The following is a 25,576-nucleotide window of genomic DNA, read 5'->3' as shown; positions in this document are numbered from 1 at the left end:
GACGACCGATACGACATAGAAAAAATAGTGGTGGATGGAAATCTGGTACCAGCCAACCCTGATGACAACTCTAATGAGGAGGCCGGACGCTTCATTTGAAGAATTAATGAACAATGTTCCATAGAAAATTGCTGGACCTGGCATGTGGGCAATATACACTTCCATTTTGAATATTTATAATTTCAGCTAGTATGTATAGTGCGTAGGCCGAACGGGTTATAGGTTCTAAACATGGTTTGGTTTATATAAGTAATGATTTATGAATTCGGATGCCGAACGAGGCATAGGTAATTTCGATTGTTTCAAAATAATAAGGTAATGCGGATGCCGAACGAGACATAAATAATTTCGATTACATTAAAGTAATAAGTTAATTCGGATGCCGAACGAGGCATAAATAATTCTGATCACGTTAAAGTAATGATAATTCGGATGCCAAACGAGGCATAAATAATTCTGATTACGTTAAAGTAATAAGTTAATTTGGATGCCGAACGAGACATAGATGATTCTGATTACGTTAAAGTAATAAGTTAATTCGGATGCCGAACGAGACATAAATAATTAGTATATGAAAGAAAGTGGGAGAGACGAGGATTATGATTTATAGTGCCTTGTTAAAACCTTCTCGGTCGTAAACCCTCCTTGGGGAAACACCGACCGAGCGAGGAAAGAGTACACTTATCAATTCAACTGTAATAAAATTTAAGATGCGTGACATTCCACGTTCTCGGTATGTCTTTCCTAGATAAATGTTCTAACTAATAGGCTCCACCGGTTGTCATATCTGCTATACAGAATGGTCTTTCCCAATTGCTAGAGAACTTGCCGCCTTCCTTCCGAGCGTCACTTCGCATGCGCCATACTAAGTCACCTTTATGGAACAGTCGCGGTTTGACCTTGGAATTGTACCGTCTGGCTGCCCGGATTTTGCATGCCTCCTCACGAATTCTACACTTGTCCCGAAGTTTGTTGATGAGATCTAGGCCGACTGAGAGACTTTCCTTGTTCAGATCAAGATCAAGGGTTTGGCGGCGGAGAGAAGGTTCTCCAATTTCGACGGGGATCATGGCTTCAGTGCCATATGTTAGGCTGTATGGCGTTTCTTGTGTAGTCGTCTGAGGGGTGCAGCGATATGCCCATAAGACTTCTAAGAGTTCTTCAGTCCAATTACCCTTGGCTGGGCCGAGACGTTTCTTCAGCTCGTTCAGGATGACCTTGTTTGCAGCTTCTGCTTGGTCGTTTGTTTGCGGATGTTCGACCGAACTGGTGATGTGTTTTATGTGGAGTTTCTCGTAAAATTCAGCTAATGTCCGGTCGGTAAATTGCCGACCGTTATCCGTGATGATGATCTGTGGAAGGCCGAAACGACAAATAATATTTTTCCATACGAAATTTTGGACATTGCGAGCGGTGATCGTGGTTAGAGGCTCAGCTTCAATCCATTAGGTAAAGTAATCAATGACGACCAGTAAGAATTTACATTGGCCTTTACCGGGGGCGAAAGGGCCAATAATGTCCATACCCCATTGGACGAACGGCCAAGGTGATAACATAAAATGAAGTTCCTCAGGTTTTTGGTGGGACAAAGTACCAAACTCTTGACATTTAAGGCATTTCTGGACGAAACTAGTGCAGTCGCCTTGGACGGTCGGCCAATAGTATCCGGCTCGGAATACTTTGGCGGTCATTGTTCGTGCGCCTGAGTGAGTGCCGCAAATTCCTTCGTGCAATTCTTGGACGACATAGGAAGCTTGATCGGGTGTCAAACATTTAAGGAGTGGTCGGGTATAACCACGACGATAAAGATCGTCACCAATTAGGACGAACTGGGCAGCCTGCTGCTTCATGATTTTTTCACCTTGAGGATTACATGTACCGTCAAGTAAATATTGCTTAATTGGGGTAATCCAAGTAGATTCAGAGTCAGTCGTTAGACATTCCTGTAGGTCGATACTTGGGCGTGCAAGCGTGACATGGATGACCGATCGGTGTATTCCTTTACATTTTGTGGTTGCCAGCCGGGACAGGGCGTCCGCGCGAGTATTGTGATCGCGTCGAACGTGTTGCATGGATATTTCTGAAAATGTGCTCATCAGTTGTTTGACTAAGTGATAGTATCGCTGCAGAAAGCTTTCTCGGACTTCATACTCGTCATTAAGCTGATCAATGACGAGCCTGGAATCGCTTTTACAAATTAACTTAGCAAATTCCAATTCTTGCGCGAGGCGTAAACCGGTTATAATGGCCTTATATTCGACCTGATTGTTCGATGTTTTGAATTCAAATTTTTAGGCTTGCTCGAGAACAATCTCGTCGGGTCCTTCCAAAACGATTCCAGCGCCGCACGACCGCTCATTGAAGGAGCCGTCCACGTATAAAATCCACGATGGGAATGCAATCCCGGACGAGGAAGGAGTGAGTTCGGCTGCAAAATCAGCAAGGGCTTGCGACTTGATAGCTCCTTGTGGTTGGTACTGAATATGGAATTCTGATAATTCTATTGTCCATCCAATCATATGTCCGGCTAAATCTGGTTTAGTGAGGATTTTTACAATAGGGTAATTCGTCCGAACAATAATACGATGATTTTGAAAATACATACACATCCGTCGGGCGGTAATGATGAGAGCCATGGCCACCTTTTCAATCGTCTGGTATCGAACCTCGGCGCCATGGAGGGCACGGCTGACGAAATAAACTAGACGTTCTTCGGAATTAATCTCTTAGACCAAGACCGAACTAACAGCTTCGTTTGAAACAGCTAGGTAGACTATAATTGGCTCTCGGGCGTCCGGTTTCTGGATGACTGGTGGGGAGGATAAAAGGGTTTTTAATTGAAGGAAGATTTCTTCACATTCGGTCGTCCAGTCGAAGAAAGATGCTTTCTTTAATAATTGGGCTATAGGTCTTGTTTTTTCTGCAAGCTTGGGGACAAATCTGGACAAGGCGGTGAGCCGACCGATGAGTCTCTAAATTTCTTTAATGGAGTTGGGGCTCCTCATTTCGGAAATGGCTTGACATTTTTCTGGGTTAGCTTCTATGCCACGGTGAGTAAGCATAAAACCTAAGAACTTTCCTCCTTCGACGCCAAACGCACATTTGTCAGGATTGAGTCGCATCCGGTGTTGTCGGAGAGCTTGAAAAACCTCTTTTAGGTCAGCAACATGTTGCTTACATGAGTCAGATTTGACGACAATGTCATCGACGTAGACTTCAACATTCCGGCCGATCATGTCGTGGAACACATGATCCATTAACCTTTGATAAGTGGCCCCGGCGTTCTTGAGTCCGAAGGGCATAACTTCATAGTAGAAATTGTCGGAGTCGGTCATGAAGGACGTCTTCTTTCGATCGGCCGGGTGCATTTGAATTTTATTGTAACCTGAATAGGCATCGAGGAAGCTGAGGATGTGATGCCCGGTCGCCCCATCTACTAGACGATCAATGGTAGGTAAAGGATAAGAGTCTTTTGGGCATGCCTTATTGAGGTCCGTATAATCAACGCACATTCGCCATTTCCCATTCGTTTTCTTTACCATAACTACGTTGGCTAGCCATGTAATGTAATGGGCTTTTCGAATGAATCCAGCTTGTAACAATTTATCGGCTTCGTCACGTGCGGCTTGGCGTCGTTCCTCTCCTAGATGTCTTTTCTTCTGAGCTATTGGCCTAGTTTCTTTATACAGTGATAATCGGTGAGTAATGACTTTCGGGTCTATGCCAGGCATGTCAGCGGCCGTCCATGCGAAAAGATCAGCATTTTTCGCAAGTGTCATGTCATTTCGGTCGTCCGGCTTTAGTGAGGTGCCAATATGTGTAGTGTGGCGATCATCACGGAGTGGGAATGGATGCAAGTCTTTTCCTGCTTCCATACGGGGATCGTCCTCGTTTTTGCGGGAGTCGGTCGTCCGGATTGGTCATGTAGAGCCGTCGAGTTGGCTCACTTTTCAAACTCGCGACATAACATTCTCTAGCGGTTTTTTGATCGACATGGATTGTTGCAATGTCATCATTTGCCGAAGGGAACTTCATGGCTAAGTGTGGGGTGGAAACAATGGCTTTTAATCTGTTGATCGACGGACGGCCGAGCAGGATGTTGTAGGAAGTTTGGGCGTTAACCAGAAGATATCGTACGTTTATTGTTTTATGGAGACCGTCTTCCTCACCAAAGGTTGTATACAAGTCTATATACCCCTTAGTGTCGACCCGTTCACCTGAGAACCCTACAATTTGTTCGTTATAAAGTTGAATATCTGCTTCTGAGATGCACATTTTCTTGAAGATTTCCCAGTATAATATATCGACCGAGCTACCCTGGTCTACCAAAGTCTTGGCAATTGCGAACTTGTGTGGGCGCCTTCTCGTAGTAGCATGAGCGGACTGAATGTCCTGGAGATGTTTCTTTCGGGCAGAATTTGAGCACCCGCCACCGACAAAGCCTCCAGCTATGTAATTTGCTTCGTGGTTTGGTTCGCCCAAGGTAACGGGTCCAACAATCATATTGATGACTTCGCGGACTCGTTGACGAGGGCGGGCGTTTCGGTCGGGACTTGTGCTACGGGCACGTGTACGCCGAATGGGGCTTTCACTGCGTTTTCGCGAAGCCTGACTATGGTCAGTTCGGCGTTTGTAATCATTACGGTATGACCGGTCGTCACCACGGGATGGACGATCGGTACTTTGTGGTGGGCATCTTGAATTCCTTATCTTCTTGACGAACTGCCGCAAATGGCCAGCCTGGATGAGCTCTTCGATTTTGTCCTTCAACGCTTGACATCCCTCGGTCGTGTGGCCGAAATTACGATGGTACTGACAATGCTTAGCAGTATCTGCATTCGGTGGTGTTTGATATTGTTTTAGTGTCGGAATTAAATCCGTTTGTAGTGCTTCATCTAGGGCTCGTCCCCTCGGAACAGTTAAAGGGGTGTAACTGTTAAACCTGGGGATTCGGCCTCCTCTGTTCCGGTCGGACCTTGGAGTGGTTCGGACAGTCCGTTCGGTCTCGACTTCTCTTTCTTTGCTCGGGGTTTGATCTTTGAGGACTCCGGATCCGACGGCTTTGAACCGTTGGTGATAGTCAATGTGTTCCTCGATTTGCATGAATTTCGTTGCTCGAGTTCGAAGGTCTTCCATGTCCTGAGGCGGCTTCTTGATGAGACTTTCGGTAAAACGGCTCGGCCGGATGGCCGAAACTAAATGGTGTAATGCAACTTCCTGTTTGAGCCCTCGAATATTCATACATGCTTTGTTGAACCTATCTAAAAAGGTTCTGAGAGATTCACCTTTTTCTTGTTGTACTGCTAGGAGAGACATGAAGGACATGTGATGCGGTCGGCTGGTGGCATATTGAGTAGAGAATTTTGCGGCTAAGACGTCGAAGTCGTCAATGGAATTCGGAGGCAGCTCTGTAAACCAGGTAAGAGGTTCTCCCTGAAGCGACGTGGGGAATACTTTACACCACACATTATTATTTGTGGTATACAAAGTCATTTGCGTCTTGTAAACATTTAAATGTTCGTCTGGGTCGGTCGAGCCGTCATAGAGTTTAATGGCGAGGCCTCTCCATTTGTCCGGAAGTGGTGTGGTGATGATTTCATCTGTAAAAGGATGACCCCTTTTACTTAACTTTCTTTCGACTATTTCAGTTCTAGAAGCAAGATTGGTGTCGGCTGGTGTAGGTATGCGAGAGGCGGTTCGGTCGGCCATATGGGATTGACCTTCTCGTTTGGGATTATCAACCTGTCGCTGGAGTTGTGCATTCTGCTCTCTCAATAAGGCGATTTCTTCCTCTTGACGGCATCTATCCTCTTCTTGTTGACGACGGTCTTCCATCCCCTTTTGCCGCAATTCCTCCATCTGAGTTTGGAGGGTTTGAATCATAGTCATCTGTTCTGCCATAGCGTCGTTGTTGTTTCTTGTTGCAACCATTATAGCTTAAAAATTGAAATCTTGCCTCGACCCCACGGTGGGCGCCAATTGTACCTGAGTGGAGAGATGGGGCCCAGGCACGATCGGTTGACGTAGTATAATTGCTGACGTGTCGATCTTCTTCTCCTTCGGTCGGTCGTTCCTTCTTGGTGTCTCCTTTGGTCGGGCGGGGGAGGGTACCTGCGAAGGCACTCCGACGCTCAAGTAAGTATGAGATTCTAAGTGTGATTCAGTAAGTGAATGAAAACGTACCTTTTTCTGGCTTGAGCACAGTACTTATAGGATTGCCTAATGGGCTTTCTATCGGGCTCAGGGTGGTTATGGATAGGTCTTGTCAGTCGTGCTCCGGAATACCCGGGGAACATATCTTCTTTAAACACGTATTCCCTATTTTTCGGAGGTGTGTCTTAACCACCTTAGCTTGTCACACAAATGCCCTTATATTTATTATGCATTCGGTCGGTCGACTATGTGTGTTCGTCTGGTGCTACCTGTACATTTTTAATCCTATTATTGTTCTAATTTGACTTTGCGTGTTAGTCTGACTTCTTTTTTTTATTATGCATGCATTTTCGCACTTTGCTGACACTTTTTTTATCTTTTCCAAAAAAGTTTATCTTCTCCTGTCCTATAAGACACAGTAACCATTTTTTTACCCAATTTATCTTAAATTAAACATAAAATACTATGCGTAATCAACTACAATTTCTACTTCTGAAAATAAATAAATATGAATATTTTATTCTATTTTTTAAGAACATATTATTTTAACAAAAACAACATATTTTAATCAATTTTTTCTTTGATATACATACTATGTTAAATATTTGTTGTTTATGTTGTATTTTTTTTTTAGTATTTTTATAGTGGAGCAAATGATGTTTAATTTCACTTTGAGTGAAAATGAAGTATTTAATGTTTTGTTTTACAATATGTGAATATTTAATTTAATAATACAATGCATGATGTAGTATTTAAATGTGATTAAGAAGAATGTTAGAGTTAGTAAGAGAAAGTAAAGTATATAAATTAACTAAACATTTTATCTAATTTCAAACATTAAGTTTTTTTTTTTGGTGTTAATCAAGATACAGTGTCCCTTCTTACGTATTTACCACTCCAATGATTTTTACTATTTGAGTATTTGTTCCTATTATAGGGTATCGTGATTGTAACTTGTTAGCCACCATGAATTTGTTTTTTTGTAGTGAAGTAAGGAATGAGTATTTAATTTTGTGACCCTATCACAACGTGTATACGAAGCTATATTAATGTATGAGCACGTGATAAGTGCCACTACACAATGACCACAACAAATCAAATGAAGACAAGTTTTTTTGTGTGTGGTGAGTATTTGCCCCAACAAAACCTTCTTATTTGTGACAATAATATATGAAAGACATTTAGTTTATACTGTTGTAAAACTGTATATATTTCCAAACGAACCAAAAAAAGAGTGCGTTTTTTAAAAAAAAAATGTGCTTTGATTCATGAACCTAATACACTTTTGATTCACGAACCTAATGCGGTTTTGATTCACAAATCTGATTCTTAGGGTTCAGTTTTCTTGTTGCACGAATTGTGGAAACCCTCGTGCAAGTGATCCATTTCTCTTCACTCACGATCTGTGCAAGGCCAAAGCGTGAGACTCGGACCTTCGAAGACTTTGTTTTTCTTGGGAGATTGTGTAGCTGGGACCTGGAGTAGTGCCATCAATGGCTGAAACGTGGGTTGTGGCAGTTTTGTGACTGTTATTTTTTCTCCTATATAAACAAGGGTTTCCCTCTTCCAGAAACACACCTTCTTTGTCTCTCATCTTCCACAACTCAACGTGCAACTTTTCTTCTTCCTCCTACTTTTTCACAATTTTCTCTTTCTCTCTCTTCATTGATTATTTTACTTTATTATATTTATTTTTCTTAGTACACTAGGTTTTTACTCTATTAAGAGTAACTTGCTAATTTTGATGATTGAAAATTACTGAGAAGTTCTTGTTATATCCTGGGAACTTATGCAATACACCGCGGATAAATCCTTACAGGCATTGATTACTCACACCTTGGAAAACCAATTTTGTTATTTTTAAAGCCTAATTTACTACATATATTACACAAATATGGTTTAATTTGAATGGATTGTTGAATATATAAAATGTATTTTAAATTATGTAATTTGAAATACGAATTTATATTTTAAATTAAATCATTTAAAAGAAAAATAAATCGAGATAAACTCGTGATTAGTTAAAAACATTAAAAAATGCATTTAATGCTTATCGAATAAGTTACAATCTGTATAAAATTGTGATTTTCAATGCTTAGAGTATCAAAACCACTTTAATGTTTAGAGTAGTAATTGACCAATATAAAAAAGCTAACCAGTATAAAAACACATAAAAATTGAATTTTGAAAGCTTCAAATACATATAAATAACGGATATATCAAATATTGAAGGTAGAGAAGAAAATTATGGAAATGTAGAAAGTAAATGCAAGTTCTAAATCTTAATTTTTTTTTTTTACAGTATTGAAGCCCATCTCTTTTTTTTATTGTTTTTATTTGGATAAAGTTGATGAAGGATAAACAATTCACCACCATTTCATCTTACAAGTAACAATGTTTCTTTTAGTCCAAATAAGAGAAACTATTACTAGGGCTAAACTGAGATTCTTATCAACAAATTATAAAAAAAAAACATAAAAACCATGTTTAAATCAACTTATGATATAGTTTCAGAGTGTGTATTATTAGTCTGTATAAAATTTTAATTTCACTTTTGATTCTTTAGTTAATATATTATTTAATTACTAACAAAATATATTAATGTACATTTGAGAATCAATTTCAAACTATATTATTCATATCTTACATTAATTAAATAATATTATTATCATTAAAGAATATATGTTATTTTCTATTAATAGTTGGAATATATATTAAGAGTGGACAAAAATATTTAATTTTAAAAAAATGTGAAAGACTAAATATGTAACAAAAATTGTATAAAAACTAAACTTGGACATTAAACATACGACACTATTTGTTCTTCAGGTTATGATTTCTAAAATTGTTTTTCTCCCTATAATATTGTGAGAAAAAGACGAATTCTTTAAAAAAAAAAAAAAATTGTTTCAAATCAATATTGTTATTCAAAAATCAATTAATCTTATATGACTAAAACAAAATAAAATAAAAACCTTTTAAACAAGCTTTAAATATTGATTACTCTTATGTACATGTGAACACAAACTCTCTAATTATGACTAAGGAAAATTAGGATACTCATAGCCACACATTGTCTATAAAATTATATAAATGTATAGTATTGAAATAATTAAATTAATTATTGAAATTAAAATATTATATTCATAAAAAAAAATTACTGAAGTTATTCTTTTAGCCTCTTTAAAATTAAAAGTGATCAATGGAGATCATTAAAGTGAAAATACCAATTAAAATTTTTCTAATTTCGTATTACTTGTGTAGTCTACTCGTATATTTTCTTTTACTTATGTTTTGAGTGTTTTAAGGTGACAATTCTCATTTAGATTTACTTTATATAGATTAAAATGAAAAAAGTTTAAATGAGTGGTGATATGAATAATAATATTTTAATTTATATTATTACATTACTTAAATAAGTTATAAGATGGGTGTAACTTTTCAGAAAGTATCAAATATTATTTTTCTTTTAAATTCCATATATAGTTGTCAAAACATATATATATATATATATATGAATGAGTGTTCTTTTCGTGGACAGGTAACCACTGCTCCCCACCCACACCTTTTACCATCCTTATTTATTCAAACATGTTTTTATTTAATTTTTATTTGAATATCCACTTTACATAATTTAGAAAACTAATTAATATTAATTTATTAGAAAGATAATAGTTTATAGTAGGGGTGGCAAAGCGGGTCAGCCCGCCCCGCATTGACCCACAAAGTTATTGTGGACTAGAATTCTCGACCCGTCTCGCATAAGAGCTGGTCTGCGGGCCAGCCCGCGTTCTTTTTACTTTTTTTAAATTTTTTTTTTTTACATTTTGTTCTTAAAAAATTGTCAATTAAACTTATATATTTGTTACAATCAAACCTAAATTATTTTTTTCTTCCTTTTCAAACATAGTCAAACATCAAAACATTAAACATTGAGATAAATATCAAATATCATTATTCTTCCACTTTCAAAATATTAAAAATACCTAATTCTAAAACATTAAACATTAATTTAAATACATTAAACATAAACATTATTGACATTCTTCTATCTCAATAACATTGAATCCCGTCTTAGAAGAACTTTCATTCATTTTTTCATAATGACAATCTTTCTCGTCATCTGCACACATTAAAACAATGACAATTTTTTTTTCTTGCGGGTTAGCGGACCGCGGATTAATGCAGGTTAGCGGGTTGAAAAGATCAACACATCACCATTTTTTACCACGGATCACAGGCCGGTCCACATGCCCACCCGCTTTGCCATCCCTAGTTTATAACATATTTTTTGGAAGAAATATTATTAAAAGAGTGACGTGGCAACAGCTGAATATAAGACGTGGCAACAGCTGGATATAAGACGTGGCTGAGAAATGAAATATTATTCAGCTTAAAATATAATCTTTGCGTCGTCAATAATATGATTAAAAAAAGTCCAAAAAAATTAGAAAAAAAAGACCTTCAATTATAGAAATATTAAAAGAATTAGTTTAAATATCATAAAAAGTAAATTCTGTAATAGGGGGAAACAAAATTTGATGGGAATTTTAAAATTGAAAGGCAATAATTAAATTCCAATCAGAAAGCAGAAGGTAGTGATGATGGTAAAAGCAAAAAGTCAAGAAGAAAGAGACACTTAATGAACAGAAGTGGAAGAAGAAGAAGAAGAAGAGAAGAGAAGAGGGTTTGGTGTTGTGTTGTGTTGTGTGTGTTGGCGCTTTTCAATTGATTCACCGATCGGAACCGAATGGGGATTCTGTACGCGCTGGTAGGTCGCGGATCGGTGGTGCTGGCGGAGTTCAGCAGCACCACCACCAACGCCAGCGCAATCGCGCGGCAGATTCTCGAGAAGATCCCAGGGAACAACGACACACACGTTTCCTACTCTCAGGATCGCTACATCTTCCACGTTAAACGCACCGATGGACTCACCGTTCTCTGCATGGCCGACGACACTGCCGGCAGTGCGTTTTCCGATCTGTTCACTTCTCCTTCTTTTAATCCTGAATCCATCACTTATTCGCTTTTAATGCTTTTAATTCATTGTTGCAGGGAGACTTCCTTTCGCGTTTCTCGAGGATATTCATCAGAAGTTCGTGCGGACTTACGGACGAGCCGTTCACTCCGCGCAGCCTTACGGAATGAACGACGAGTTCTCTAGGGTTTTGAATCAGCAGATGGAGTACTACTCCAGTGATCCTAACGCCGACAGGATCAATCGGCTCAAAGGTGAAATGTCTCAGGTGTGGTGTTTTTTTCTCTGCGGTTTTTTGAGTAATTGAAATTTTGGAACTAATTGTTCGGCTAGTGTGTGGCTAAACAACCCTAACAATGGTAATTAGTGAGTTAATAGCTGGTGTAATTACATTTTGCATCAATTCCACTCCATTTCATCCTTGTTCAATAATTCAACACTGTCCAAGTTAAATGAACTTGATAGTGGAACATTAAATTTATAATTAATGGAACAGATACATCTAATAATGATTAGTGAGCAGCATTTCTGTTTGATATATGTTCTAAGAGAGTGCTACACTGCACTGCACTTTGACTTTACATTTTATACTTAGGTCTAGTTTGGATAAGCTTCTATGGAAACACTTATAAGAGAATAAACTGGGAAATAAAATTAATCAAACTTCTGCTATTAAGTTAAAATCCTGTTACGCACTTTAGCTTTTGGAGAAGTTTTGATAAGAGAGATTCCGAAAAAGTGAAGGTGTATAAGACTAAAGTTAATTTTACCTTTATAATTTATGAGAGAAGCTGGATTTATTTACCACTTTATTTTCCTTTCCCCTATGTGTTTGTTGAGAAGTTTATCTGAACTGAGGCTTATTTTTTTTTTCACTTGGTTGTTTTGCTCTCATTTTTGTGTTTCTTTTCTTCCGTGTTCTTTAACAGGTACGAAATGTCATGATAGAAAATATTGACAAAGTTTTAGATAGAGGTGATCGGTTGGAGTTACTAGTGGATAAAACTGCTAATATGCAAGGAAATACATTTCGCTTCAGGAAGCAAGCTCGCCGTTTCAGAAGCACTGTCTGGTGGAGAAATGTCAAGCTTACGTATGTTCTCAATCTGAACCTCAGTCTTATTAGCTGAACTTACAACAAAAAACTACTGTCTTTTGAATGAATCTGAAACCTCATCTCCATTCCTGCATGATCAACTGAATTTTCCTAAATGCAGTATATATTCTTGCAATATATATATTCAGTAGAATTTCAGAGGACTCTGATGGAAACCACCTCGGCTTAAACTTAGGTTATTGATTATGTTGGGAACTGGGGGATTGAGGTAGAGGTTTAGGTTGAAACTTGAAGTGTTGGTAAAAACTTGTAAATGCGCTAAAAATAATTCTTGTTAGAAATAATTTCACTTGTAAAAATTTTCTTTTAAGTATAAAAGAAGAAAAAGTATTAGAGAAAGGAAGAGGTAGAATTAAAAAAGGTAGGAGGATAAGAAATCCTCAACAATGACAACAGAGTAGAAAAAAACAGAGACAAATGGAAGCTCCTAAAAACTAGTTAAAGCAGGAGAGTTGTGTAGTCTGCTTGCGCTTGCATACTGATACACTTGAAGAGGTGAAAATGTTTTTAACTCATAACAAATGTAGAGGGGAGGATACTCCCTTGAAGATGTGTATTTTCCAATCGAACCTCCAAATTTGCATACACAAGTGCATTGCCACAACATTTTTATGTTCCTTCTTCTTACCAAACCTTTCAAAGTGAATGTATAAAAATTGATCCACATAGAACTAGAAGTCACCCATGCCTCACCAAAATTATCTAAAAGTTCATTCCAAAAACTATTGTACACCCGAGTGAAGGAGAAATAAGTGTGGCAGACTTCAAACTTAGATCTAGCTTCTTTGGTGTTTGAAAATCGCACTTTCTAATAAAAACACGAGTACCATATAACCCTATGGTTATTAATTTGGACATGTTCTAATTATTTCAATGGTTCAAAATTAATTTTATCAAAATCAATTCTAGGCAACTTTATAACAAATGGGCCCTTGGTTGAAGACAGGGAAGGGCCATGTGACGGTGTCTAACTTGCAACATATAAGGTTTCCAAGAAACCAAAAATAGTGCTATCATCAAGGTTTCCAAGAAACCCAGAAATAGTGTTATGATCAAGGTTTCCAAGAAACCCAAAAGTAGTGTTATCATCAAGGTTCCCATATGATATAAAATTATAATTGCCAAGCTATATTTGCATGACAAATCCCCCTACATTTGATTGATTTTTATATTATTGAGAGTGCAATTTTTTTTTAAATATAATAAATGTTAAGTTCTTGTGTGGTGAGAGTTCCATTAAGTAAAATTTGAATTTACCTCAACTAGTTTTAGGATAATTTCCAACAGTAGGCAACAAACTGTTTCATTTGTAGTACAACCTCATCCTAACACCATTACTCAATCTTTAACTATAGTTTTACAATGCTCTGTTTTTGGGTCTTACTGACTAAACAGTTGCATGTTGCAGGGTTGCACTTATTGTCATCCTACTTGTGATAGTTTATGTTGTGCTGGCTTTTGTTTGCCATGGGCCTGCTCTACCATCTTGCTTTTAGTGAAAGATTGGCAAGTGAATTCTATGTGTGCTTCCTTGTCGTCTTCAACTTGCAGAGGTCACTTGTTTATCATCTGCTTTTGATTTGCAGATTCCATTTCTTCAACTTATATTGCTGGGTTGTCCACTTTCGTGCTAGTGAATATCTTGCCATATATTGAAGTGTTTTTGTTTTTGTTTTTCATGAGGTTTGAGGGCAAAAAACTTATTGTAGCATGTCATTTATTGTATTCTCATACCAGCCCAAAGATTTTAATTGATGTATAGTGTTGCAGCTTGAGGGTGTCAATGTGTCATGAATGTTGTCTTGTTCAAGTTGGGGAAGGGTAAGTCTTAAATTCCATTTGTTCCTTCATAGCTCAGTGAAGCGGTATTCTCAAACTTCTCTCTCAGCCCTTGTTCTTTTGTCAAATTGATGCACGTGAACTGCATCAGCTTAATGTATATTGTTTAATTTCTTGGTTTTTTTACTACTGTTGCAAAAGTTTTACGAAATTACCAAAGTGGGGGTGCATTTTCTGGAAATTATGAATTAAGAATTAGTCGTGTAAAGATGACACGAAAATTAAAAGTTTAATTATTTTTTGTTAATTGAATTTGTATCACAATGCCATCATTTTAGTGTAATTATTATTTTTTTACATTTTTTTAAATCATAAATATTAATATATATTATTAATTATTTAATTATTTTTTAAATGAATTAAAATTGTGTATTAATTGTTATTTTATAAATAAAATGTTTATGTTTGTATATGGGTTATAGATCACCTTTCTGTTATAAAATAACCCAATTTATTCGTCTTCCTCTGTTTTTAACCTTGCTAATTCCACAGGCTTCTATAAATCAAGTCGTCTTAATTTTGAAAAAAAGGGTATGTAAAGGTGGACCATGGAATATTTAATTTTTTGGAATATCATTATTTTTGTTCATGATAATTTGGTTATCAGGAGATTGAATTCTCATTTTTATTTTTTATTTTAAAAAAAATGTCTTCAGAATTTAATTTAATTTTTTATTGAATTCTCATTTAATTTTGTCTTCCTCCGTGGGTCATCGAAATATAATTTCGGAAAAATATGATTCTGAAATCTAATTTCTGATATTTAATTTTACTTTGTCGAGAGTGAATGTAAAAGAAGAAAAAAAAATATAAAATAAAATTATTTTTAAAAACTTTTTTTGAGTAAAAAATATTTTCAAAAATTTAATTAAAAATGAGGAGAATAAATTTTAATGAGAGAGGAAAATTATTAAATTATGCACGGTTAAATTCTTCTTCTTTTCATTGGGATCCGTCTTCAAACTCTTGAGAGATAACTAGCACATAGAGAAAACTTCCCACTTTTCATTTTGTTGTTTCTTTTAACCAAATGTAGGGTGTTTCTTTCTCCAACCCCACATTTTTCTTCTGCACCCCTACATTTAAAATTTTTCCAAAATTAGCTTTGCTATTTTTATTTGAAAAGGTACCATTGATGATTTCCATGCCCGACTTTGTCTTTGTTGGTTGATTGTTGGTGCTGATAGAGGGTGATTTAAGCTGTGCAGAGTAAAGGTGGAGGTGAGATTGTCGTTTTAAAGTGCTGATTGGTTTATGGATGTAAGAACTGAGTTTTCTTGAAGATGGTTGAAAGGTTATGGGGTTTAGAGGTTCCAGGAAATCGGATTCCACAACTATATTACGGATCAAGTAATCCACAAGTGCAAAAATTAAGTACAAAATGGTTAATTTGTAAGTAGAGTTTTATATTTCGGATGAAGGAGGTGTTCTGGAAGCATTTTTTGACTTATGGATTGGTGGATCCACAATGCATTTTGTTTTACTTATTACAGAATGCCTTGTCCATAATCTTAAAAGTTATATTGCGAAATTCCAAATCCGTTGAAAAAATGGAACACCCAATTTGTAAACAAAAAATTAGTACTTACCTTATTCTTCGAACGTAGAGTCGTCGCAGACACTACCTAACCACCACCAAGTCGCTGGAAAACAAATCACCTCCACAAAACCACTAATAACACTCAATGCACCGCAACTCCTTGCACTTTATTTACCACGTAGACAACGATTACAAATAAGGAAGAAAGAAAGAGTCATCGTGGTATACTGTTTTGGGTTTTTAAGAAGTACCAAACATATTTTTGTAATTACACATTAATGTAGAGGTGTTGGCAAAAAAATGTAAGGTTGTAAGAAGAAATATCCCTAAATGTATTATGTATGGTATGATCAATCCATCTGAATCGTCCAGTTAAAGTGAATCAAATTTTTTAGACAGTTTCTTCATGCACCCCTATTTTTTCTTCTTGCACTCCCATAATATTTGTAAAGACTAAATTGTCCTTATTATTTTTTAAATTTTCAAAAAGGCCCCTAACAAAATGTATACCTAAAAACCCTAAAAAACTCTCCCCATCATGTTCTTCTTTCACATCCGCAATTCCAAAACGCCAAAACTCCATTCTATTTGCATTCATTATCACTAACCACAACCTTTAGGTATGAATCAACTCTAAAAAATAAACCTCTCAGCTTCTCAAGTGTCCATACAAAATTATGATGACGTTCTGATGCGAGTAATATAAATGCAACACTGAAGGTTATTCCCATTGAGGTAACACCAACAACTTCATACAAGGGCATCCTATACCTATTAGTTTTGTATGTATTGTCCATCATCGATATAATGTTAAAGACATTCAATAGCTTCATTGAATCAGGGTGTGTTGAAAATAAATCTTGCACAACATTCGTCTCTTCCTCAAACCTAGACCAATGGACATACATATCTCGCTAAAGTAACATCATCAATTGTTTCATTTTAGTTTTATCACCTCGTTCTGATTTTCTGTACAAATATCCTGCATTGTAAGCTTGCTTTATTGTGGTCACATTCTTCTCAATGTGCTTTTTCATTATTAGCAAAATATTTATGGGCTTCACTGCACTGTCTGTCATATCCATAAACATTAACTTCTCGCTATATGTGAACCTACCAGCATATGCATGACCAACCAATGTATTTTCCAACTCAAAATTATGAGACCCACAAATTAATTTCAATATCCATCATTCACCATTGTTTACTGGATACCCTAGTAATCTAAAAGGACAATCACATTTCCTAGTTCCACTCTCAGTAACTAGTAAATCCTTCTCATATCGTCTGTATTTACCGCTTATCTCACAACCTAATAATACAAATGTCTTCCTTCATCGTTGGCTAGTTAAAGTATCCGATCTTAATATCATTAACAAAACCAAAGTGAAACGCAACTTTTCTAACCCACATCAAGAACTCATATCTAGGGATGGCAAAGCGGGGCGGGCCGTGCGGACCGTCCCGCGGCCCGCTGGTAAAAAACGCGGGGTGGGCTGACCTTTTCAACCCGCATTAGCCCGCGGTCCGCGCGGGTCAGCAGCGGGGCAGGTTGACCCGCTAACCCGCAAGAAAAAAAAATGGATGAAAGTTCTTCTAAGGCGGCATCCAATGTTATTGAAATGGAAGAATGTCAATAATGTTTATGTTTAATGTTTTTTGAATTAATGTTTATGTTTATGTTTAATGTTTTGGAATTAGGTATTTTTAATGTTTTGGAAGTGGAAGAATAGTGATATTTGATATTTATCTTAATGTTTAATGTTTTGATGTTTGACTATGTTTGAAAAGGAAGAAAAATTAATATAGGTTTGATAGAAACAAATATATAGGTTTAATTTAACAATTTTTTAAGAACAAAATGTAAAAAAAAAAAAAGAACGCGGGCTGGCCCGCAAACCCGCGGGTCAACTCTTATGCGGGGCGAGTCGGGAATTCTAGCTCGCAATAACTTTGCGGGGCGGGCCAACCCGACCCGTATTTTTGCGGGCCAAGTGCGGGACGGGCCAATGCGGGACGGGCTGACCCGCTTTTCCACCCCTACTCATCTCGAATACAAAATACCTACAAAAGTTATCATAACAAATTATTTTATTTACCAATTAACAAACAACCTAAACATACTTTACAAACTTAACTTTACCTTCTTTGTAATAAACACATTTGTACATTCATATCCCTTTGGTATATTGTTTATTGCTTTGTTAGATAATGACTTCTCAATATTATCATCATGTAGACCGTCCCACTCATCAACTCCATCATATAGTTCTTGTTCAAATTCTTCATTATTATCCATACTTCTACAAATTAAAATAATAAAACTAAATCATTGCATTCCGGATCCATGAATCCATAATTCAAACAATTCATTCCGAATCCAGCAATCCATAATTCAAAAAAACAATTTAGGATCCAGAAATTCGTAATTCAAAATATGCATTCTGGATCCAGAAACCTGTGCATTATGAATTCAGAAATTCGTAATACAAAAAAACATTATGAATCCACAATCCGTAACAGAAATTAGGCTTCCAGTTTCAGCAATCCGGAAATCAACAATTTATGAAAAATTTGCTTCCAAAAACACCCCCTCATCCAAGAAAAAAAATTATTCAATTCTGGATTGATGAATCCGTAGCACATTATCGGATTCCGATATCTGGTAACCACGAAATCTCCATAACCACCAATGCTCTTAAAAAAAACTTAATTCTTATCTTAAAACCCAAGCAACATTTCAGCAACATAGCTTACTCCTCCACCTTGCTCCGCAAAACTACAAAAAAACCCTTCACTAACGGTTGATATTGAATGAAGAAGATGAACAATGGCAAAGAAACTCTAACACGATTCCCCTTTTCAAATAATAGGTCAATGTCAATTTTAAGATTTTTAAAATTGAGGGGTACAAGAAGAAGAAGCCAATCTTTTATTGGCTACAACTTAACGACTCACTACTAGATTCATATATGTTTTTTGAAGGGAGATTTCTTCCAACACCTTCTTACTTTTAAAAAATTTAAAAATATTTATCTTATAGTCTATAAATAAAAGTACATTTGTATTATAAAAATGTCTAATTTAAAATACAAATTAATATTATAAAATGTATAATTCAAAATAGAAATCCAAAATACAATTAGTATATTGTAACCAGAATATACATTTGAAGGCTCTCGATTTTACCTTCTAGGATAAAAAAAATATAATCTTTGAATTTTCCGGATTTTACATTTTAGAATAAAAAGTATTTTTTAAATTAGGAGGATGCATGAATAAATGCATGGAGGTATGGTAAAAAATCATCGCTTTCAAGTTTCTTATTTTCCTCTTCTGAAAAGTTATGCGAATGACCAAGGAATTTGAATTAGGTGGTTGTACAAATTACTACCATCAACTAGGTTAAAAATCAAACTGATTTAAAAAAAAAAAAGGGTCAAAAACTGATATGAAAAACTAATAATAAATTAAAAATCAAACTTTTTAAATTGATTTAGATTTTTTTTCCAGTGAAGCAGAGTATCATCATATAATATTATGTCCATATATAAAAAAGATAAGATTAGGAAATAGAAAAAAATACCACAAAACCATAAAGCCAATCCAAACCAAATTAAAAAATTAAGTTACTTCGATTCATATTTTTTTACATGAAACCAAATATATGTTTTTAACTAAAATAAAAAAGAAAATGAACAAAGGTTTAGAATGGAAAATGCACATTATACGCTTAATCATGGTTGAATATTCCAAAGCACCCAAATACAAGATTGATGAAAAATAAAAGTATAGTCTCAATGAAAAACAAAAACTATTCAATTAGTCTAGCATTAAATCGAAGAACCATGCAGTTGTTAATATTACACCATTGAAATCATTTGCATTTGTTATTTTCTCCAAGACTTTGGCTCTACTCACCAATCCTCCATTAAATCATTGTTATTTAGGCTGCACAGATAAGGTCAATTATTTTGTTTTATTAAAAATGATTCTAAAAAGTCATTTCATAGTTGACCATTAGTTTACAATAAAATGAAGAAAATGATAGGGAGTAGTTTTTCAAAAGATATTTTTGAAAATAATTTGATTATATATATATATATATATAGTTTAAATATAGTAGGAACATTTTTTTAAGTTTTTTTTCTGTCAATAAAAAAATTTGAAGTTTATAAATAGTGGGATTTAAGTAAAACTCAAATGTAGTTAAGTTTGGATTCAGTGCATGAAAAATTGCATCAATAAGAGACAAATATTAAAACTTACAATACTTGTTTGTAATTTTTCTTGAAATGAAAGAGGGGACATTTTCTCCTCTTCACATGTGAATAGGTTTCCTACAGAAGACAACTACAACTAAACCACTTACCTTCTTAGAGTACTTGTTTTTTTTCCTATGTGGTTACATATATACATTGAATCTTCATCATGCTAGTTCAAAAAATCTTGAGCAAGTGACAGAGGATTTTGTTTCAATTACTGGTTCCTTTGGAATGAAATTGCCAATCTCACAATCATACTTGAATGAGGCATGACCCAATTGTAACACTGTAATCAATCAGCAGTTGTATTGGTGAAGCTTCAATCTCTCAACAAATGGCTTAGACAGAACAGTTAACTCATCCATGATTCCTATGGCTTGAAAATTTTCAAATGATGTGTTTCCTATGCTCTTAGTAAAAGAGTTCATGATTGTGTCAGTGATGGCAAAAGTACTTCTCCATAATTTGTAGAAATTACACACATAACTTCATGCACCTTCAAAAGGTACATTTGATAATAGAAATGCACTTTCAATATGTATCAATATTATATACTGATAAGGAAGTTGATTTTGTCCCTTATATGATGCAGATATAAAACTTCCCTTTTTGCTTCTAGGTTTTTTGCCACATTTACCTTGATTAGTTATAGCACACCTCATCACGGACCACATTATGCATCTTCACATGGTATTGTCCTTTCTCTCATTGCATTACATGACAAGATTCTATTAGCTTCTTTATCCCCACATTCACATATATAGCTCCTTCCTATGTCCAATGACTTGACCATTGACACCACCACCCCCACATAACACCAACCCCACTGCATAATCTTCCCTACTGATTTTCTGATGTTAAGAAATAAACTACATTGGTTGGAAATTCCACGTCGACTACAGATAAAAACATTTCCACGTCGACTACAGATAAAAACATTTTATAATATGCAAGGTAATGGATGCAAACCTTATTAAAGTTCACTTCTGAATAATATTAACATTATGAGTTAACTAAAATAATCATACTTTCACTCCTCTTTAGTGTGGCTCTTAAACCCCTTAATCTGTTTAATGTTGTCTTCCATTCATCCACATTCTGGAGCAAAAACCATGCTTCCTCTTCAGACAAGAAATGTGATTGAATTTTGGTTTGGCCCTCCCTTAAAGTACATGTCTCTGCCTGTTCTTACACCAAGATTGGAAAATAAAATTGTAAAACACAGTTAGCTAGGAATATCCAAAATATCCAACACAATTACAACTACTAGTTTGAAATGTACCTGATCAATCACAAATCAATTCACGTGGAATGGATATTAGTACACATATGACTGAGATACTGTTGGGTCAGTGAGAAACAAGTTTGCTGGTACTTATTTCTCATGCATCAAATTAATCAGAACATAAACATGTGCAACAGAGAAAACTTAAATTATACGTATAAAGGTGGAATGCAATACATAGCAGAAACGTTACATTCGGGAATGTAGTTCACACATACACTTAGTTTATCAATTTTTATATTACTATTATATTATCACAAAACTCTTGTTTTTTAAAGTGAAGAGAAATAAGATACATGGCATTAGTTTTTGGCAACCTCTAAAAGGGAAACAATAATAAACAATGTGAAGATTAAGCTTGAAGAAGAATGTTCTTTTTTGTTTTGTGAGTAATGATATGAAGTTCTTTGATAAGGGTAATGAGAGGAAGAAGCAAAGAATCTACCATCTTCATGAAAACTTTCATATGCACATTCATGTAACACCACCATGATGGTTCCAAGCAATGATGGTGAGAAGCAGTTGAAAGTACCAACGAATGCTAAAATAGGAAACCATAACAAATCTTTGAATCCTTAAGTTTATTTGAAGATAGACATTTCGATGCAAGTATGTGAAAAATTGAGTAAACATATAGTAACAAAGATGGAGTACTCGATATTTTGGCTTTTCAGATATAGCAACTCATGCTTGAAATAATGTTTACTCCTCTTCATTTGGAATTTTCAGACTGAATAATGTTGGTGTTGCCTCAATCACCCTTTTTTTATGAAAAAGGTTTCTTTCAAAATGGGTCACATGTGGCGTAAGTTTTAAGTGGCATTATTGTTTTGGGACAATGGTCGTCCAAGGAATCAAAATTTTAAGATATATATATGTAATGTTTACGATCGAGAGGTTGATCGAAAGATAAAAAAAATAAATAAAAATAAATAAATAGTTATTTTGATAAAGTCCATCTAAAGGACCCAAAACATAAAGAATGTGTATAAAGAAGATCATGTACAAAGAAAGTTCAACTGAGTTTTAAACCTAATAAGAAAGTGTTATAAATAGGTGATCAACTCAAGAGATAAGTAGGGTGAATTTATCTGATAATTAACTAGTACTAATCTTGACTTTGGCATCGAAACATATTTCAGGTACACCCATCCATGAAAGGAGACTGAGACCAAGAACCGAGAGATTAAGTTGACCTAGTCTAGAGAAGTGAGAGTCTATAACTCATATCCAACTCCAAGCCAAAAACCCAAACCGAAAACTTGCACTGAGAAAGAAGACCGAGATATCAACAATCTTATAAAAAATAAAATTGTTTCTAAGCCTTTGTAAAAACAAAATATATATATATATATTATTTTCTCTGCATAGATTCATAGGCCTACTAAAAAGAATAGTTTACCTGATATATACTAAATGCAAAAACTTTAGTGATTAAAAGTCAATATAATTGGGAATTATGAGAAGAGAAAAAGCAAGTTAATTGGTTCTAATTACCAATTTTGTATGGCTAAGTGTTTGACATTGAGAAGGTGTAGGATGAAAGACATCAAACAAGAGGGGAGGGAAAGAGGATAGTTCCAACCTCCCAGTTATCTCTCTAGTGGAAACTATTCTTCTTGTACTCTGTGCACAAAGAATCATGATTCAGCCAACAAAATTTGACTTAGTTGATAAAGATTGGACTCACAACAACACACCAATTTATGTCTTGCTATCCTAGGTTTTGTTGATGGACAATCTGTGAGTACTTTTGTAAACACTTTTTATGAGTTTACAGAACTTAACTCATCAAAAAAAATTTATATATAAAAAATTATCAAGTTTTGCCACCATACATAATCAATTCAAAGATATTCCATTCAAAGCCCCTAAGTAATATTTCTTATAATTTTTTTTATCAAATATTTAACAAGATAACTTTTTTATAACATGTTTCCCCTCATTTTAACTTTTTGTTTTTTTGTACTTTTTAACCTTTATAGCCTCTCCCTCCCTAATTTATGTCATTGCTAAGTTTGGCCAAAGAAGTCACTTATTATAAGGACTACCACTTCCTTCATGCTTCCTTTACTTTAGCACAAAAATGTGTCACTACTTTATCTGCCCTTCCTAGTGACTTCAGATGTTTGGGAGACTTTTTTTTCTCTTTGATTTAATAAAAAAATGTGGTTTTAAAGTAAGCTACATGTCCAAATATTAGTTGAAATTTAGTAAAAATCATTTTCTATAAAAGCAAGTTGGTTGCATGCATATGAAAATTTATAGTTCATAGTTTTTTAACCATTTTTCTCTTACAACTTCATAGAACATGTTTAGATTAGGATTTTGGACCACCATGAGGGAGAGATGATGGTGTAGGAATGTGACACCAAAAAAGGTACCCAAAAGACAAAGCCTACCAAGTCTAACCTCTTTCATTCACTCATTCTTTCATCATTTCATTGTTCTAACCGAAGCAGACAAATTGTCCAGAACACCAATCCACCTGCTACCTGCACAACCAGTCACCTCTCAACAACTCTGTTCTTTTCAATCACACAAACAAACACAAATCAAATCCTCTCATCACTCACAATATTTGTTTAGTTTATGTAACAATAAAATAAGTATATAGTATGTGAATATGTGCAATGGTTTTGTTTGTTGCAGTGTAAGCTAAGGTTCAATAAATAGACCATTTTAACTTTGACAACCTCTGTCATATTTCATAATGAAAAAGACCACAAAATACAAATAAAGAAGTGTAGATGCCTCTAATACAAAGCCATAATTATGACTATGTGTTCTTTCTTTTTCACCCCTTTTTGCCTTTTTTTTTCTTTCTGATAAAAAAAATTATGCAGCTGCTTTTTGATTAATGCCTTACTGTCATGGTGGTTAAGAAAGAGAGTATCCATTTGTATTTTCTATAAAAAAAAAGCTGAAATTATATATATTAAACTTGTTATCATCATATGGCATTCTCACACTTTTCAAGTTGAATTTTGATGCTATTAATGTATGTTTTCTGAAGAAAAAACAAAGAGACATCACGTGCAAACATTTAAACAGTTTTGTTATTGTATTTTCCTGCAACTTTAATGTGGCTTTTGAAATTTAAATTGAGATGAGACCCTTAATCATGATATGCTTGAGCCTTAATGTTGTAATCAATGTTAGGTGATCTCTATGTCTCCAAACTATTGTTGGTGATGAAAAAATTGTGGTTGTCATAATAATATTTGGTTTGAAAACTTCCTAATTTTACAATAAGCAATTATTTTATTGTGAGTTGACTCCAACCATGCCCTTTATTGCATTAATTGATCATAAGCATAGATGTTGAACATGTATTGAATTACCAAGTACAAGTCCATTTCATCATAAACCTAATTTTCCCACTTTTAAACAAAACTCAGAAAATAGAAAAGCATGTGTTATATAGGTGTTTCATGATAGGGGTTAGAGGTTCATGTGCTCAACAGAAGAGGCAAACTATTTTCCACTTACTGGGAAAATCAAATGAATTGCATTCTAATTAATGAAACTTACCACAGTTACAAATTCTGCACAAATATATTTGATTGAGTTGATTTTTTAAAATCATATTTGAATTTGTTTATGAATTTTATGTTATTATTTTAATCTGAATAGAGGTTTTGATTTGACAGTGTAAACTGTCAGTCAATAAAAAAAATTGTTACTGGTTTAACTTCTGAAACAAACTATTATAAAAGTCAAATTATCATGATTTATTTATCTAAAAAATTAACATTAAAGTCAATATGTGATATGACATAGTTAAAATTGTCAGAGTAAAAAGTCATAAAACTGAAATTAGGTTCAATATTATCAGGTAAAACACTGATTAAACAAATTATTGCATAGAGTAAAAAAAAGTGCAATTTATAACCATTTTCAGAAGTGAAACCAGTTTCTGAATGTGGTCTTAGCAATTGAACTAGTTAAGTTTACATAAATAGAACAATCTCTTTCTGTGTAGGTTTCAAGTGTTGTTAGTAACATATGCATGTGAGGAAAATTGTGTCAAAATTAGAAAGAAAGAAAAAGTGACAAAAATAGAGGGAGTAATTTCTATTTAAACAATTTTTTTTTCATAAATAATCCAAACATGGAGTAACAAAAATTTCTTTTATGATTAGACAATGTTTGAGACTTTTAGTTGATATTTAATTAATCTTAATCAAAACACTATATTCAAATTAAAATCTAAACCTGGGAGACTTTAATTAGAAGAGTTAAAATATTCCAAATAAAGGATATGAAATTTAGTTATGAAAGAAGCTCTATAGTAAAATTTAAAAATGACAATTTTTTTTTTACCCAGATGTATCTGTTAAAACTGAAAAACATTTATGTGAAAGTTTTTAATTCCTAGAAAGTGGTACAAACAAAA

At 34.8% G+C, this 25,576-nt stretch overlaps 3 protein-coding genes across 4 annotated transcripts; 1 reads left to right on the top strand and 2 right to left on the bottom strand.

Moving 5' to 3' along the window:
- Window positions 1–761: 761 nt before the first annotated feature.
- LOC150025661 (uncharacterized) lies at window positions 762–2,519 on the bottom strand. Its single transcript, XM_090294157.1, has 2 exons — window positions 2,310–2,519; window positions 762–1,352 (listed from the first exon to the last, which is right to left on the bottom strand). Exons 1-2 carry the CDS (start codon window positions 2,517–2,519, stop codon window positions 762–764), a joined length of 801 nt encoding a protein of 266 aa, XP_090150283.1.
- A 1,315-nt stretch (window positions 2,520–3,834) lies between these two features.
- LOC137825363 (uncharacterized) lies at window positions 3,835–5,931 on the bottom strand. The gene has a single exon (XM_068631035.2). It carries the CDS (start codon window positions 5,929–5,931, stop codon window positions 3,835–3,837), a length of 2,097 nt encoding a protein of 698 aa, XP_068487136.2.
- A 4,745-nt stretch (window positions 5,932–10,676) lies between these two features.
- On the top strand, window positions 10,677–14,213 carry LOC137825562 (vesicle-associated membrane protein 711). Of its 2 annotated transcripts, XM_068631257.1 has the most exons (5): window positions 10,677–11,120; window positions 11,209–11,399; window positions 12,061–12,224; window positions 13,657–13,754; window positions 13,835–14,213. In XM_068631257.1, the coding sequence occupies exons 1-4, from the start codon at window positions 10,904–10,906 to the stop codon at window positions 13,742–13,744; spliced, it is 660 nt and encodes a 219-aa protein (XP_068487358.1). In that variant the 5' UTR covers window positions 10,677–10,903; the 3' UTR covers window positions 13,745–13,754; window positions 13,835–14,213. The 2 variants fall into 2 exon arrangements, with proteins under 2 accessions (XP_068487358.1, XP_068487357.1); XM_068631256.1 differs by having other exon boundaries at window positions 13,657–14,213.
- The last annotated feature ends 11,363 nt before the right edge of the window (window positions 14,214–25,576 follow it).

The sequence above is a fragment of the Phaseolus vulgaris genome, chromosome 8, assembly GCF_051622355.1.
Source record: "Phaseolus vulgaris cultivar YP4 chromosome 8, ASM5162235v1, whole genome shotgun sequence".
NCBI classification, from domain to species: Eukaryota; Viridiplantae; Streptophyta; class Magnoliopsida; order Fabales; family Fabaceae; genus Phaseolus; species Phaseolus vulgaris.
Note: the sequence above shows the minus strand (reverse complement) of the source record. Positions and strands in the feature narration are given on the sequence as shown.

Bases quoted from the DNA above. Each gene is read 5' to 3' on its own strand.
- LOC150025661 (XM_090294157.1), bottom strand. From the start codon at position 2,519: ATGATTGGATGGACAATAGAATTATCAGAATTCCATATTCAGTACCAA. The intron at 1,353-2,309 runs GTTCTCGAGCAA...GGCCTTCCACAG, and splicing joins TGGAAGGACCCGACGAGATT to ATCATCATCACGGATAACGG.
- LOC137825363 (XM_068631035.2), bottom strand. From the start codon at position 5,931: ATGGTTGCAACAAGAAACAACAACGACGCTATGGCAGAACAGATGACT.
- LOC137825562 (XM_068631257.1), top strand. From the start codon at position 10,904: ATGGGGATTCTGTACGCGCTGGTAGGTCGCGGATCGGTGGTGCTGGCG. The intron at 11,121-11,208 runs GTGCGTTTTCCG...TCATTGTTGCAG, and splicing joins GGCCGACGACACTGCCGGCA to GGAGACTTCCTTTCGCGTTT. The intron at 12,225-13,656 runs GTATGTTCTCAA...TGCATGTTGCAG, and splicing joins TGGAGAAATGTCAAGCTTAC to GGTTGCACTTATTGTCATCC.